At 42.3% G+C, this 17,575-nt stretch overlaps 1 protein-coding gene across 2 annotated transcripts in view; it reads right to left on the minus strand.

The window, feature by feature from the left end:
- Window positions 1-1,299: 1,299 nt before the first annotated feature.
- The window catches only part of VANGL2 (VANGL planar cell polarity protein 2), a 66,098-nt gene continuing 49,822 nt past the window's right edge, over window positions 1,300-17,575 (minus strand). For both annotated transcript variants that reach the window (XM_089659489.1, XM_089659490.1), the window contains one exon: window positions 1,300-11,111. In XM_089659489.1, coding sequence (XP_089515615.1) covers window positions 10,851-11,111 — 261 coding nt within the window. In that variant the 3' untranslated portion in view covers window positions 1,300-10,850. The remainder of the gene's footprint in view (window positions 11,112-17,575) is intronic.

A 17,575-nucleotide genomic window follows, 5' to 3' on the forward strand; every position in this document is an offset into this window, starting at 1 on the left:
CTCCACTCTATTTTCAGTCCAGGTGCCTCCATTATCTGGTTTTTAGCCCTGATGAAGGGGGAGTGTTGAGCCCCCAGAAACACGTTGGCATTGCATAACAAACACAAAAAGATTTTTCTTTTGCAAAGCCAACACACGCCAAAGCATTTTTGGGGCTCAACACTCCCCCTTCATCCTGGCTTTTCCAGTCCAGGTACCTCCATTATTTGATTTTTAGTCCTGATGAAGGGGAAGCGTTCAGCATGTTTCTGGGGCTCAGCGCTCCTCCCCTTCATGTCAGTCTAGCATTGTCCATGGCATCACTGCCTGGTTGTTGGGTAATGGAGGATGGGAATGTCAGTCTAGACGCGGCATCACAGCCTGGTTGTTGGGTAATGGAGGATGGGAATGTCAGTCTAGCATCGTCCGAATGCCGTGGCATCACAGCCTGGTTGTTGGGTAATGGAGGATGGGAATGTCAGTCTAGCATCGGCATCACAGCCTGGTTGTTGGGTAATGGAGGATGGGAATGTCAGTCTAGCATCGGCATCACAGCCTGGTTGTTGGGTAATGGAGGATGGGAATGTCAGTCTAGCATCGGCATCACAGCCTGGTTGTTGGGTATTGGAGGATGGGAATGTCAGTCTAGCATCGGCATCACAGCCTGGTTGTTGGGTAATGGAGGATGGGAATGTCAGTCTAGCATCGGCATCACAGCCTGGTTGTTGGGTAATGGAGGATGGGAATGTCAGTCTAGCATCATCCGAATGCCGTGGAATCACAGGTTGGTTGTTGGGTAATGGAGGATGAGAATGTCAGTCTAGCCGTGGCATCACAGCCTGGTTGTTTGGTAATGGAGGATGGGAATGTCAGTCTAGCATCGGCATCACAGCCTGGTTGTTGGGTAATGGAGGATGGGAATGTCAGTCTAGCATCGGCATCACAGCCTGGTTGTTGGGTAATGGAGGATGGGAATGTCAGTCTAGCATCATCCGAATGCCGTGGAATCACAGGTTGGTTGTTGGGTAATGGAGGATGGGAATGTCAGTCTAGCCGTGGCATCAAAGCCTGGTTGTTGGGTAATGGAGGATGAGAATGTCAGTCTAGCATCAGCATCACAGCCTGGTTGTTGGGTAATGGAGGATGGGAATGTCAGTCTAGCATCGGTATCACAGCCTGGTTGTTGGGTAATGGAGGATGGGAATGTCAGTCTAACATCGTCCAAATGCCGCGGTATCACAGCCTGTTTTTTTTTTTTAATTTGTGTTCATCTCCCGTGCATTTTCACTCACAAAACAACCAAGAAAAGCAAGAGAAATCTTCCGAAAAAAAGTTTTTTTTTATTTTATACAAAAAAAAAAGGTTTTATTCTAAATTTAAGAAAAAAGAAAAAAATTCTAATGTCGAACAGGTTGAAGTCACTGCAAACCGTAAAAAGTTTTTTTTTTTGTTTTTTTTAATATATATTAAAAAAAGGTGACAAATAAGAAAAAAAACAATTTGACATTTTACAGTATTCTACAGACATGCACATCGTAACCAGCCCTGACATACAAAAAAAAAAAAAAAGTAGAAAAAAAAAAATAAAAATAAAATTTATTTTTATTTTACAATCACAGGCCCATCTTTTCATCCCCCCTCCCCCAACCCAGGGTAACACAGCATTAACTCTTCCATATGTAAAATTCGGCCAAGACCGGGACAACGTTTTGCGTTTTGAAAATATGTTCAGCTTCGTTGCCCCAGGGCTGCTGGATTGCAGCTTCCAGCTGAGGCTTCTCACACAGGTTCACAAGGGGAAAGGTAAAACGGTCTGTGCTGCCTGCATTTGCAGATTCAGATGAGCTGTAGGGAAGTCGCAGAGATCAGTCCGCGTCGATCGAAAAAGGGTCAACGGCATCGGCGCAAAGGTGCGGCCATCTTGTTCGACCCCTACAGCCTGCTACATGGAGTGCAAGAAGAGACCTGGGAAGTGCATTGTGCCGGCGAGGGACCGAAAAACACATCAGTGGGACAAAATAAATAAAACGCATACAAATCTGAACAGGACCTTCGTAGCCCTGCTGGACTACAAAACACCTCCCCCCACATCCTTCACTTAGGTTACAGAAATGAAGGCAGGGGTGGTGTTCTGTAGCCAAGCAGGGGAGAACTGGGCAGGGTTGACAACACTGCTTGGAATTTCTGTGCAGCAGAAGCACAGTTGTCAGCCCATTACAGGAAGTTAGGAGCTCATGGGATTTCTGGCAGGATCAACATTTTTTTCCAGTAGTTTTGAAGAATAAAAACATGAGGAAATGTGTGTGTGTTGCAGAGATGTACCCAACTTTTTTTTTTTTGTATAATTTTACCCATAAAGAATGCTTAGCAAAAAGGTGAGAACACCCCCCCCCCCCTATTTGATCACGAATGAAGCAGAATCAGCTCCCACAGCCCACCAATATTATGGGGTTTTACTTTATAAACATTTATAGGATGAAAAAAAAACACAGTTTTATAGATAAATGAGTCACCGCCCCACATCAGGGTCCCCATCAGAGCCCCTCTTTAGGTCAGGGTCCCCATCAGAGCCCCTCCTCACATCTGGGTCCCCATCAGAGCCCCTCCTCAGGTCAGAGTCCCCATCAGAGCCCCTCCTTACGTCAGGGTCCCCATCAGAGCCCCTCCTTACGTCAGGGTTTCCACCAGAGCCCCTCTTTAGGTCAGGACCTCCACCAGAGCCCCTCTTTAGGTCAGGACCTCCACCAGAGCCCCTCTTCAGGCCAGGACCTCCACCAGAGCCCCTCTTCAGGCCAGGGTCCCCATCAGAGCCCCTCTTCAGGCCAGGGTCCCCATCAGAGCCCCTCTTTAGGCCAGGGTCCCCATCAGAGCCCCTCTTTAGGCCAGGGCCTCCATCAGAGCCCCTCTTTAGGCCAGGGTCCCCATCAGAGCCCCTCTTTAGGCCAGGGTCCCCATCAGAGCCCCTCTTTAGGCCAGGGCCTCCATCAGAGCCCCTCTTTAGGCCAGGGTCCCCATCAGAGCCCCTCTTTAGGCCAGGGCCTCCATCAGAGCCCCTCTTTAGGCCAGGGCCTCCATCAGAGCCCTTCTTTAGGCCAGGGCCTCCATCAGAGCCCCTCTTTAGGCCAGGGCCTCCATCAGAGCCCCTCTTTAGGCCAGGGCCTCCATCAGAGCCCCTCTTTAGGCCAGGGCCTCCATCAGAGCCCTTCTTTAGGCCAGGGTCTCCATCAGAGCTCCTTACGTTAGGGTTCCCATCAGAGCCCTTCTTTAGGTCAAGGTCTCCATCAGAGCTCCTCACGTCAGGGTCTCCATCAGAGCTCCTCACGTCAGGGTCTCCATCAGAGCTCCTCACGTCAGGGTCTCCATCAGAGCTCCTCACGTCAGGGTCTCCATCAGAGCTCCTCACGTCAGGGTCTCCATCAGAGCTCCTCACGTCAGGGTCTCCATCAGAGCTCCTTACGTCAGGGTTCCCATCAGAGCTCCTCATGACAGGGTTCCCATCAGAGCCCCTCTTTACATCAGGGGCCATCAGATCTCTTCCTGAGATCAGAATTCCTGTCAGAGCTCCTCCTTAGATTAGGGTCCTCATTAGGGTCGCTTCTTAGATCAGATTCCCCCCTACCACTGTAAGGCTTACAGCATGCTGTAGCAGAAGGGTGAAACTTGGGAGGCAAATAAGGTCTGGACAGAGGAGATAATGAATGCTGGAACACGCATGTCAAGCATAAATTTTAGAGGACCAGATGTGGCCCATGGGCTGTAGTTTGGAGACCTCTGATCTAAGGTATTGAGGCCATCATATTTAGATACTGAAGGTTTCTAGGCCATATACTTATTCCTCTAGACTTCTGAGCAGAAGCAAAAAAAAACAAATCAGAGTGACTGGACCCCCACCAAAACAGTCACAAAAACAGACAGGCATTCTCAACCTGCGTTCCTTGAACTGTAGCTCTTTGACCTTCCACCTGTTCCAATCACCTCCATGGACACAGGTGTATACAATCAAGCCCCTAGGCATGCAGACTGCTTCTACAAACATTGGTGAAAGAATGGGTCGCTCTCAGGAGCTCAGTGACTCCAAGCGTGGTCCCGTGATAGGTGGCCACCTGTGCAATAAGTCCATCCGTGACATTTCCTGGCTACTAAATATTCCACACTCAACTGTTAGTGGGATTATAACAAAGTGGAAGCAACTGGGAACAACAACAGGTCAGCCACCAAGTGGTAGGCCACGTCACATGACAGGGCGGGGTCAGGGCATGCTGAAGCGCACAGTGAGCAGAAGTCACCAACTGTCTGCAGAGTCAATAGCTAAAGACCTCCAAACTTGGTGTGGCCTTCAGGTGAGCCCAACAACAGTGCGTAGAGAGCTTCATGGAATGGGTTTCCATGGCCGAGCAGCTGCATCCAAGCCTTCCATCACCAAGTGCGATGCAAAGCCTCGGAAGCCGTGGTGTAAAGCACACCGCCACTGGACTCTAGAGCAGTGGATACGTGTTTTCTGGAGTGACCAATCACGCTTCTCTGTCTGGCAATCCAATGGACGTGTCTGGGTTCGGCAGTTGCCAGGAGAACGCTACTTGCCTGACTGCATTGTTCCAAGTGTAAAATTTGGTGGAGGGGGGATTATGGTGTGGGGTTGTTTTTCAGGGGTTGGGCTTGGCCCCCAAGTTCCAGTGAAGGGAACTCTTAAGGCGACATTTTGGACAATTCCATGCTCCTAACTTTGTGGGAAGAGTTTGGGGATGGCCCCTTCTTGTTCCAACATGACTGCCCACCAGTGCACAAAGCAAGGTCCAAAAAGACATGGAGGAGCCAGTTTGGGGTGGAGGAACTTGACTGGCCTGCACAGAGTCCTGACCTCAACCCCATAGAATACCTTTGGGATGAACTAGAGCAGAGACTGCGAGCCAGGCCTCCTCCCCCGACATCAGTGCCTGACCTGACAAAATTGCTTCTGGAAGAATGGTCAAACCATCCCATAGACACCCTCCTCCCCCTTGCGGAGGCCTTCCCAGAAGAACTGAAGCTGTTCTAGCTGCAAATGGTGTGGCAATGAGCCACAGCTCAAGGAACCCATAATAATCTCTAGAGGAGACCTAGATGTCCATGGAACCAAGGTTGAGAAACGCTGTTTATGAGACATGGGGGAGGGTGCTCCATAAACCCTGACTGAATGGCTCTGTACAGATGATCAGAGCAATGATATTTTTCCCAAAGAGACCTTCTAAACATGATGACCTCATAACCCAAAGGGCATTTTCTCCAATGACTCCCAATGACCTGGTTTTGGCACTGGTTCCCAAAGACCTGAAAATTATTTCAAGGGTTCCTCTGGGACAAAAATGTTGTTTTTCAAGCCACTTACAAATACTACGGACAGCCATCTTGTGCGCCACATCCATTTTTAAGAAGGCCAATATGGAAATGAACAATTCATTGGATTTGAAGTGACGTGACTTGGCCTATCCATTTTCCGGCAAGCAGTGACATTGCAGTGGTGGCCATTTCTTTTTTCACTACCTGAATCATACCACAGTGAGGTCATCAGTCCCTAGTGAAATGATTGGATGAACGTTGATACAACCATCCAAAACAGCCTTTTTGGTGTCATCTTTGCCATCCCTGCGCCCATTACGTCTTTAGGATGGCCTCAAGACACAACGTTCTTCATGGGACATGGCAGACATGTTTTTTGGGTTCCCAACTGCAGTATGGCATAATGAGCAGGAGGCGTGGCTACGCTCAAGTCCTAGATTTTTGTAGATCATTTCATATCACTGGCTGCTTGGAGTCAAAAATTGCCTAAACCAGCCACGGAACAGGCTAGGTTTCAGAAATTACAGGTTTTGTGGCCAGATTAAATACAAAAGAGTATCTAACGGGGATGGTGCACCACTGACACCAATGATGGGGCACTATTCCTCCCACTGACACCAATGATGGGGCACTATTTCTCCTACGGATGATGGGGCACTATTCCTCCCACTGGCACCAATGATGGGGCACTATTCCTCCCACTGACACCAATGATGGGCCCCATTCCTCCCAATGACACCAATGTTGGGGCTCCATTCCTCCCACCGACGGGACACTATTCCTCCCACCGACGGAATCAATGATAGGGCACTATTCCTCCCACTAGCACCAATGATGAGGCACCATTCCTCCCACCGACACCAATGATGGGGCATTATTCCTCCCACCGACACCAATGACGGGGCACCATTCCTCCCACCAACACCAATGACGGGGCACCATTCCTCCCACCAACACCAATGACGGGGCACCATTCCTCCCACCAACACCAATGACGGGGCACTATTCCTCCCACCGACACCAATGACCGGGCACCATTCCTCCCACCGACACCAATGACCGGGCACTATTCCTCCCACTGGCACAGACTATAAGGCACCATTCCTCCATACCAACGATTGCCACCAATACCACTGACAACTTCTTACTCCACTGACAACCAAGCCTGAGGGATTGTTCAATTCCTCCGAAGCTGGTTCATCTTCTACTTCTACTGGCCACAGTCCTCCCCCCCCCAAATGTGAAGGATCCTTATCTGGTCCTTTGCCTAGAATGTTTGGATACCCTTCACTTTATAAAAAACTTATTTTATTTTTGTGAAAACTTTTAGAAAACAAAACCTTGTCTGGAACCGAAAATAGATTAGATTTAAAGGACACGGCTTACGGAAATGTTGAGGTAACAATTGACAATTTTTTGAGGTCATCAATGCAACTACTGCATCTCACTTGGACCCAAAAAATAGGATCACAGAAATATTGGCCAGTTTAGGAAAACTGATCTATTAAAAAAATTGTATATTTGGAAATCGGCTTTAAAAAATATAAAAAAAAAATAAAAAATAAGGCCATTTTATTTATTGTGACCAAGACTTTGGACAAAGTCTTGGGGTCACATGTTTTGAACCGTTAGATCGGCCTCTCTCAATGTTTTTATTGCAGAGGAACCCTTGAAATAATTTTCAGGTCTCGAGGGACCCCTAGCGAAACCCAATTCATTGGTGGTCATTGGGGGGGGGGGGGGGGGGGTGTCCCTCATATTTATAGCTACTGGTCAGAAGGCCACCATTGGAGACAGCAAAAAAAGATCATTGGGTTCATGTAGATGGCTCGAGGACATTGACCCGAGGACTATGTAGGCACCATCTGATGAGAGGTCAAGCAGTTCACGGAACACCTAGAAAGCTCTGGAGGAACCCTAGGGCTCCACGGAACCCTGGTAAAAAATGGCTGTGTTGGATAAAACTGGATAATTAAAAACAACCACAATTATGACCATAAGCTTTTTCCCCCGTTTTTGGACTTCCTGACAGCATTAGTGGGGACATTTAATGAAAGAATAAAGTCCAATGGGGCAGCAAAGAACCTTGTAGAAGAAGGAAGTATTGGGATTCTTGGGTCAATGACACCCTATAAGTCAAGGAAGGTATCACTAGGACAAAAGTGAGGGTTTAAACAGCAAGTAACCAAAACCCGATTAGGTTTTTGCCCTTCCCTACTCTAAACCAACCAAAAATCTCTCAAGCTGGGTCGATGACACCCTATGAGTCAAGATGTCCCAAAGATGGAAGTGAGGGTTTTCACAGGTAGCAACCACAACCTGATTAGGTTCTTACCCTTCCCTACTCTAAACCAACCAGAAATCTCTGAAGCTGGGTTGATGATACCAAAGGAGTCAAGGTGTCACTAGGATTCTTGGATCAATGACACTTTATGAGTCAAGGAAGGTGTGACTAGGATGGAAGTGAGGGTTTTCACAGGTAGCAACCACAACCCGATCAGATTCTTACCCTGCCCTACTCTAAACCAACCAGAAATCTCTCAAGCTGGGTTGATGACACCCTAGGAGTCAATATGTGACTAGGATTCTTGGATCAATGAAACTTTGTGAGCCAAGGAAGATGTGACTTGGAACAAAGTCAGGGTTTTCACAGGTAGCAACCACAACCTGATTAGGTTCTTACCCTTCCCTACTCTAAACCAACCAGAAATCTCTCAAGCTGGGTCAATAACACCCTATGAGTCAAGGTGCCCTAGTATGGAAGTAAGGGTTTTAACAGGTAGCAACCACAACCTGATTAGGTTCTTACCCTTCCCTACACTAAACCAACCAGAAATCTCTCCAGCTGGGTCAATGACACCCTATGAGTCAAGGTGTCCCAAAGATGGAAGTGATGGTTTTAACAGGTAGCAACCACAACCTGATTAGGTTCTTACCCTTCCCTACTCGAAACCAACCAGAAATCTCTCCACATATGAGGGGCGCTCAAGTCAGACCGGGACTTTTCATTTTCCAGGCATCAAAAGGGATGCTAGCGTGGCGGCACTACACGCAGTAGTAAGTGGCCAGTGTGTCCAATCACTGATAGGTGGAGCACATGTCAGGGGCTAGTCCAGTGTCCGTTAAGACGGCAGACAACTGTGTATGGGACAGCGTGTGGTGATGACATTTCTTGTGAAGGAAGACACAAAACCCGCCGATATCTACAGAAGACTTCTAGCACAGTACGGTGAGGAGACGCTCAGCTGCAGTAGGACCTTTGAATGATCAAAGATGGCGGTACGTTCGTCAGTGACAATCCCGGCCGTGGCGGTTCCCAGCCCACTGCAGTCATTCCTGTGAACATTCAACTCGTGGAACGCCTGATCCTGGATATAATCGACCTAAACCTGGTGAGATCTTTCTGTGGGAACGGTCAACACAACCATTCATGAACATCCTAGGATGGTTCAGGTGTACTGACAAGTCTTTCCAGGAATTTTTGCAATTCTGGGATAAGTGTAGAAATGTAGCAGGGGAGTATGTAAAAAAATAAATGCAGCTTCCACTTCTTAAAATTTGTTATTTTATAATATAAACTCAAAAATCCCGGTTTGACTTGAACGGCCCTCTCAGATAACCACACACATTCTGAAGAAATATTTCCATTGCCTTGGGGTACGACTCAACTCAGCAACAGCAGTTGGCATTTTTGCACCAGAACTAGTAAGATTTCAGAAGGTTTCACATATTAAAAAAAAACATTTGATAAATGATCATTTTTTTTACATTCATCCGTCACCAATTTTTCAAAGAGGTCTAGCTCATAAAAAAAAAAAAAGAAAAAAAAAAAGAAAAAAAAAAAAAGACCAATTTGCCAAACCAACGACCAAAAATTGGGTTAGGTAGTGTAAAAACAACTTTATTTTTTTTTTCATTGTTCTTTTAAAGTCCTTCAGTAGTGGGATCCTAGAAATGTCAACTTTTCTTTCTTTTCTTTTTTTATACTAAAAGTGAGACATTACAATGAGAAATAAAAAAAAAAAAATATGAAAAAGTTGACCTGAAAAACAAAAAACAAAAAAACAAAACAAAATTAAAAAAAAAAAACAAAAAAAACAAAACAAAATTAAAAAAACAAAACAAAAAAAAACCAAATTAAAATAACAATTTTTAAAAAATACATAAAATGTGTTCACAAACACCACACTTTTCCTGTAGACAAAACCTTCTCAAAATAGTAGTTGTTGGTTGAAGTAAATTTTTTTTTAAAAGACGATTACGATTGGGTGACCGTGTTCTTATCTTGTACTTCTGAAGCGACACTGACGCACACACAAAAAAAAAAAAAGAAAAAAAAAAAAAAGAAAAAGGAACTTCAACACTGACACACCCGAAATGATCATAACGTCACCCGGCCAGCCAAACTTTGGGGGTCTACGGACTAAGGCGGTAAACGAGATGATGTGAGAAATTAGTGCACTTAGTTGACGTATTAATACATTATTGGAATGTAACAGTCTGAAATTTCCCGTTTGCCACCATCGGACAAAAAAAATCGTTCATACAATCGAGCTAATTTTTTTTTTTTTTTTTTGCCCTCAAATAAAAACCTTGACAGGTTTATGGTGTACTCTACAAGCGAATTCAGACCACTCCCCCCCAACTTAAAAAAAAAAAAAAAGGCAATATATTTCTCCAAATTAAAAAAAAAAAAAAAAATTAAAATCCTCAGGGATGGACATTTACAGAATTAAAGTTACAGATTTGTACAAATTTTTTAAACAAAAAAAAAAAGGACAGCGCCACAGTTTAGTGGTTTTCTGAGAACTGTCTGAACATACAAAACCTTTCAGTCTATGAGAATTCCTCGCCCACCCAAGCCAGGTTGGCAAATACGACAGTTGGTGGGACCTTTTATGAATTAAGCCACTTTTTTTTTTTTCTTGTCTGGTGTTGGAGAAGCTCTTGAGCTGAAGCTTCAAAAATGTTCACTTTTTTCCCCCCCCTCACAGTTAAAAGACGGGAAAGCACCAGGGATGGAGAGTAGAAAAAAAAAAAAGCCTCAGCTGATAGCCCTTAAATTTGGCACCAAACATGAACCTGTTATGGCCTCGGCTGGTGTAAATGGTTGAAGGTCCTCCTGAAGCACTCAAAACGTGGTCCATGTTCTAAGTCTCAGCCGATGCGAAGAGTTGTTGATCTTAATTATTGCTGAGGTGGTGGGAACCAAAGGAACCGAAAGCTCTGAAAAGAGTCAATAAGTGCCCCGATCACTGGAAGAATGGATTCTTTTTTTTCTTTTTTTTTTTTTTTTTTTTTAGCAAAAATGGAAGTTTTGATGGGTCTTCAGTCCAAAAAAAAAATGTTTGTGAATAATGGACGTTCGAACAGAAACAATCGTTGAGGTTTGGTGCACACCAAAAAAAAAGTCATGTTGATTTTGCCATAGGTCAAACAGCACAAACCAAAAAAAAAAAAAAAAGAAGAAAAAGCCACCGAGGAAGAAGAAAAGATGGACAACCATGTACACCTTGACTTTGTATCCCTTCTGTGTGTATGAAGGTCCAAGGGCTTCAAACGGAAGTCTCCGACTGAAGCCTCATCACGAATTTATGAGATTTGGGGTCGACGAATTCCTCTGAGAGCTTGAAGAAAGGGATCTTTTTGGTGCTGACTACCAAGCTGAAGTCTTGCCTCTTCAAGACGAACACAACACCGTCTTTCAATCCGTTGGTTACGGGTTCCTCGCTGACCAATGTCCACTGCTTGGCTAGCCAGCGGTCTTTGTGATACTGGATGGTGGGGCCGGGGCCCAAATACCGCTCAAGAAAGGCCTGCAGGGTTAAAAAAAAAAGAAAAAAAAAACATGAGTAGCAGAAATGCATCTCAATACATACACACACACAAAAAAAAAAACAAAAAAAACCCTCAAACCGCATGCAGAAACTTAGTTCACGTAAATTTAAAAAAAAAAAAAAAAGTATATTTTCTGTTATATATATATATATATATATATATATATATATATATATATATACACATACAGTTGCAAGAAAAAGTATGTGAACCCCTTGGGATTACGTGGAGTTTTGCATGAATTGGGCATAAAATGTGCTCTGAATGTCATCTAAGTCACAACAATAGAAGAACACGGTCTGCTGAACATAATACTACACAAACATTAGATGTTGCCATGGTTTAATTGCACATAACATGTAAACATTCACAGTGCAGGGAGGAAAAAGTATGTGAGGCCCTAGCTTAATGACTTCTCCCAGAGCTAATTGGAGCCAGGAGTGAGCCAACCTTGACTCCAATCAGTGTGATGATATTGGATGTGTTGCTGACAGCTGTCCTGCCCTTAAAAAACACACACCTGTTTTGGGTTTACTGGTTTCAAGAAGCACTGTCTGATGTGAACCATGCCTCGCAGAAAAGAGCTCTCAGAAGACCTACGATCAAGAATTGTTGACTTGCATAAAGCTGGAAAGGGTTACAAAAGTATCTCCAAAAGCCTTGATGTTCATGTGTCCATGGTAAGACAGACTGTCTACAAATGGAGAAAGTTTAGCACTGTTGCTACTCTCCCTAGGCGTGGTCGTCCTGTAAAAATGACTGCAAGAGCACAGCACAGAATGCTGCATGAGGTAAAGAAGAATCCCAGAGTGTCAGCTAAAGACCTACAGAAATCTCTGGCACATGCTAACATTTTTGTTGACACATCTACAATAAGGAAAACATTAAACAAGAATGGAGTACATGGGAGGACACCACGGAGGAAGCCATTGCTGTCCAAAAAGAAGATTGCAGCACGTTTGAAGTTTGCAAAAGAGCACCTGGATGTTTCACAGCACTACTGGCAAAATATACTGTGGACAGATGAAACCAAGATTGAGTTGTTTGGGAAGAACACACAGCACTATGTGTGGAGAAAAAAAGGCCCAGCACACCAACATCAAAACCTCATCCCCACTGTGAAACATGGCGGAGGGAGCATCATGGTTTGGGGCTGCTTTGCTGCCTCAGGGCCTGGACGGATTGTTGTCATTGATAGGAAAATGAATTCCAGAGTTTATCAAGACATTTTGCAGGAAAACGTACGACCATCTGTCTGCCAACTGAAGCTCCACAGAGGATGGGTGATGCAACAGGACAATGACCCAAAGCGTACAAGTAATTCAACAAAACAATGGCTGCAACAGCACAGAATACGCCTTCTGGAGTGGCCCAGTCAGAGTCCTGACCTCAACCCGATTGAAATGCTGTGGCATGACCTTAAGAGAGCGATTCACACCAGACATCCCAAGAATATTGCTACACTGAAACAGTTTTGTGAAGAGGAGTGGTCCAAAATGACTCCAGATCGTTGTGCAGGTCTGATCTGCAACTACAGGAAACGTTTGGTTGAGGTTATTGCTGCCAAAGGAGGGTCAACCAGTTATTAAGTCCAAAGGTTCACATACTTTTTCCTCCCTGCACTGTGAATGTTTACATGTTATGTGCAATTAAACCATGGCAACATCTAATGTTTGTGTAGTATTATGTTCAGCAGACTGTGTTCTTCTATTGTTGTGACTTAGATGACATTCAGAGCACATTTTATGCCCAATTCATGCAAAACTCCACGTAATCCCAAAGGGTTCACATACTTTTTCTTGCAACTGTGTGTATATATATATATATATACACACACACACACATATACACACATACACACATATAATTTTTTTTTAAATTTACATGAACAAATTTCTGCATGCGGTTTGAGGATTTTTTTTTTTCTTTCCAAGTACATATACATACACACATTATATATATATATATATATATATATATATATATATATAAAATTTATATAATGTGTATATTTATATATGTGTCTGTGTATGTATATAGATGTACTTTAAAAAACAAACAAAAAAAAAACCTCAAACCGCATGCAGAATCTTAAATTCACGTAAGTTAAAAAAAAAAAGAAAAAAAAAATGTATATTTTATATATATATAATTTTTTTTTTTTAATTTACATGAACGAAATTTCTGCATGCGGTTAGAGGATTTTTTTTTTTTTTTTTTTTAAAGTACATGCATGCAGAAACTTAGTTCATGTAAATAAACTATTTTAATATATATATATATATATATATATATATATATATATATATACAAATAAATGTGTGTGTGTGGTGTGTGTGTATGTATATGTACTTTAAATAAATAATAATAAAAAAAAACAAAAAAAAAAACCTCAAACCGCATGCAGAGACTTAGTTCACGTAAATTAAAAAAAAAAAAAAAAAAATTAGAATATATATATGTATACACACATTGAGGAACAGAAGTATTTGAACCCCCTGCGATTTTACAAGTTCTCCCACTTCTCCATCATGGAGGGTCTGACATTCACATTGTAGGTGCATTCCCACTCTGAGACAGAATTTAAAAAAACAATTCAGGAAATCCCATTGTATGATTTGTAAAGAATGTATTTGTCTCGCACGGCTGAACAGAAGTATTTGAACCCCTGAGAAGACCCGTGTTAATATTTGGTACAGAAGCCTTTGTCTGCAATTACAGAGGTCAGACGTTTCCTGTAGTCCTTGGCCAGGTTTGCACTGCAACAGGGATTTTGGCCGACTCCTCCACACAGGTCTCCTCTAGATCTGTCAGGTTTCGGGGCTGTCGCTGAGCAACACGGAGTTTCAGCTCCCTCCAAAGATGTTCTGTTGGATTTAGGTGTGGAGACTGGCTAGGCCACTCCAGAACCTTGATATGCTTCTTACGGAGCCACTCCTTGGTTCTCCTGGCTGTGTGCTTCGGGTCGTTGTCATGTTGGAAGACCAGGGCACGACCCATCTTCAATGCTCTGACTGAGGGAAGGAGGTTGTTGCTGAAAATCTCACAATAAATGGCCCCATTCATCCTCCCCTTAATACAGTGCAGTTGTCCTGTCCCCTTCGCAGGAAAACACCCCCAAAGCATGATGTTCCCACCTCCATGCTTCACAGTAGGGATGGTGTTCTTGGGATGCAACTCATCCTTTTTCCTCCAAACACAACAAGTGAAGTTTAGACCAAAAAGTTCTCCTTTGGTCTCCTCTGACCACATGACTTTCTCCCATGCCTCCTCTGGATCATCCAGATGGTCATTGGCAAACTTCAGACGGGCCTGGACATGTGATGACTGGAGCAGGGGAACCTTCCATGCAATGCATGATTTGAAACCATGACGGCGTAGTGTTCTACCGACAGTGATCTTTGAAACTGTGGTCCCAGCTCTCTTCATGTCATTGACCAGCTCCTCCCTTGTAGTTCTGGGCTGATTCCTCACCTTTCTTCTCATCAGTGATACCCCACGAGGTGAGATCTTGCATGGAGCCCCAGTCCGAGGGAGACTGACAGTCGTCTTTAGCCTCTTCCATTTTCTAACAATTGCTCCAACAGTTGATCTATTTTCACCAAGCTGCTTGGCAATTGCCCCGTAGCGCTTTCCAGCCTTGTGGAGGTCCACAATTTTGTCTCTGGTGTCTTTTGACAGCTCTTTGGTCTTGCCCATGGTAGTAGTTGGCGTCTGACTGACTGTGGGGTGGACAGGTGTCTTTAAAGAGCTCAGACAGGTGCTACTAAGTGAGATGAATGAGTGGAGTAGAGGTGGACTTGTTAAAGGCGCAGTAACAGGTCTTTGAGAGCCAGAATTCTTGCTGTTTCTTAGGTGTTCAAATACTTCTGTTCAGCAGTGCAAGACAAATAAATTGTTTAAAAATCATACAATGTGATCTCCTGAATTGTTTTTTTTTTTTAATTCTGTCTCTCAGAGTGGGAATGCACCTAAAATGTGAATGTCAGACCCCTCCATGATGGAGAAGTGGGAGAACTTGCAGAATCGCAGGGGGTTCAAATACTTCTGTTCCTCATTGTATGTATGTATATATTATATAGATATACTTTATTTACATGAATTAAGTTTCTGCATGCGGTTTGAGTTTGTTTTTTTTTTTTTTGTTTTTTTTTAAAGTGGCCCTTAAATAATGGTACAAGTCTGCATGAATACGATCTAGACAATCATAAATATATGCTAACCGTACACAATTTATTTTAACATTTAAAGAGATTGGAGGTGTTGGAATAAATGATTACTCTCGTCATCCAGTCAATTTATGTGATTGGATTAAATTGTAAGAAATATGGTAAATCTATTTGTATATAGACAGTATTAGCAAAAATTAACAAAGTATAAAATAAAAATAGCAAAAAAAAAATAGAGAGTGGACTAAAGAAATTTTACAGTTGTAAAAAAAACAAAAAAACAAAAAAAACAAAAAACCACAACACAACTTCACCCATGAAATCAAATGAAAATGGAAAAAACAAGACACCTTTTTACAACAGCAAAAAAAGAAAACAGAAAAACAAAACCTTTACTCACAAAAAACAAAAAAATGCAAAAGAACACACACACACGAAACCCATGCAATAAAATGAAAAACACAAAAACCCCTTTTTTACAACAGCAAAAAAAAAAAAACAGAAAAAAAAACCCTTACAAAAACAAAAAATGTAAAACACACACACACGCCTAGCCCATGCAATAAAATGAAAAACACCTTTTTACAACAGAAAAAAAAAAAACCTACTCACAAAAAATGTAAAAAACACACACACCTAGCCTGTGCAATAAAATGAAAAACACCTTTTTACAACAGCAAAAAAAAACAAAAAAAAAAAAAAAAAAACCCTTACTCACAAAAAATGTAAAACACACACACACACACACAGCCCATGCAATAAAATGAAAAACACCTTTTTACAACAGCAAAGAAAGAAAACAAAACCTTTACTCACAAAAACAGAAATGTAAAAAAACCACACACACGTAACCCATGCAATAAAATGTAAATGGAAAAAACAAAAAAAAACTTTTTACAAAAGCAAAAAAAGCAAAGAAAAAAAAATGGAAAAAACATAATATAAAACAAAAATGTATTTAAAAAAAAAAAAAAAAAAATCACACCCATGAACTAAAATGTAAAAAAAAACCCACCTTTTTACAACAGCAAAAAAAGAAAACAGAAAAAAAAAACCCTTACAAAAACAAAAAATGTAAAAACACACACACACACGCCTAGCCCATGCAATAAAATGAAAAAAAACACCTTTTTACAACAGCAAAAAAAAAAAAAAAAAAAAAAACCCTTACTCACAAAAACAAAAAATGTAAAAAACACACACACACGCATGCACACGCACGCACGCACACACACGCATACACACACACACCTAGCCCATGCAATAAAATGAAAAACACCTTTTTAAAACAGCAAAGAAAGAAAACAAAACCTTTACTCACAAAAACAGAAATGTAAAAAAACCACACACACGTAACCCATGCAATAAAATGTAAATGGAAAAAACAAAAAAACCTTTTTACAAAAGCAAAAAAAGCAAAGAAAAAAAAAAACGGAAAAAAAAAACTTTATAATATAAAACAAAAATGTATTTAAAAAAAAAAAAATTTCACCCATGAACTAAAATGTAAAAAAAACCCCACCTTTTTACAACAGCAAAAAAAAAGTAAAAAAAATTTACACAATGTAAAAATTCCACCCGTGAAACAAAATGAAAATGTCAAAACAAGACACCTTTGTACAAACCGCATAAAAAAAAGACGAGCAATGCTCTTTAATGCTCATGATAACACGCGCACTTAGGGATCAATTCGCAAAGGACCTGTTAATAGCAGTGTTGCCCCTGTTGTAGTACCTACCCCGCTGTACATTTTCATACACAACACTGGACATATTTTTGTTTTCTATGCAGCTCCAAAAGAAAAAAAAAAAAAAGCCAAACAAGAGTTAAAGCTCGAGCCGATTCCAAAGAGAGGAATATCAGTAATTTGGCAATCAGCAGTCTGTTGCCACACAAAAGGAGCATTTACGATCGTCACAATGACCCATTAAGAAGGCCTCCGTGCCGCTCCCGGTCGTACATTAAAGGCTTCGGGGGGTGCGATGCGACACATCTGCTCATCCCAGGACAAAGCCATGGCAGAGAAGCGGCAATTAAATATAAATAAGCGGCATAAATATTTCAAGGCCTGCGAGCACAAGGTACAGTAACGGCTGGTTAAGTGAAACCGATACCCCAGCGCTGTGGGCAGGAGCTGAAGGCGGCCTCTAGCTGCAATATACCTAGCACGCACTAGGTGGCAGACTTGTGATTTTTTATTGTAAAACTGTGAACAAAAAAAAAAAAAAAAAACCCCAACAAAAACCTGCATATCATATTACAAGCGGAAAATT

This window comes from Staurois parvus, unplaced genomic scaffold (assembly GCF_062004578.1).
Source record: "Staurois parvus isolate SC_StPar_1 unplaced genomic scaffold, SC_StPar_1.0 ptg001161l, whole genome shotgun sequence".
Taxonomy (NCBI): domain Eukaryota; kingdom Metazoa; phylum Chordata; class Amphibia; order Anura; family Ranidae; genus Staurois; species Staurois parvus.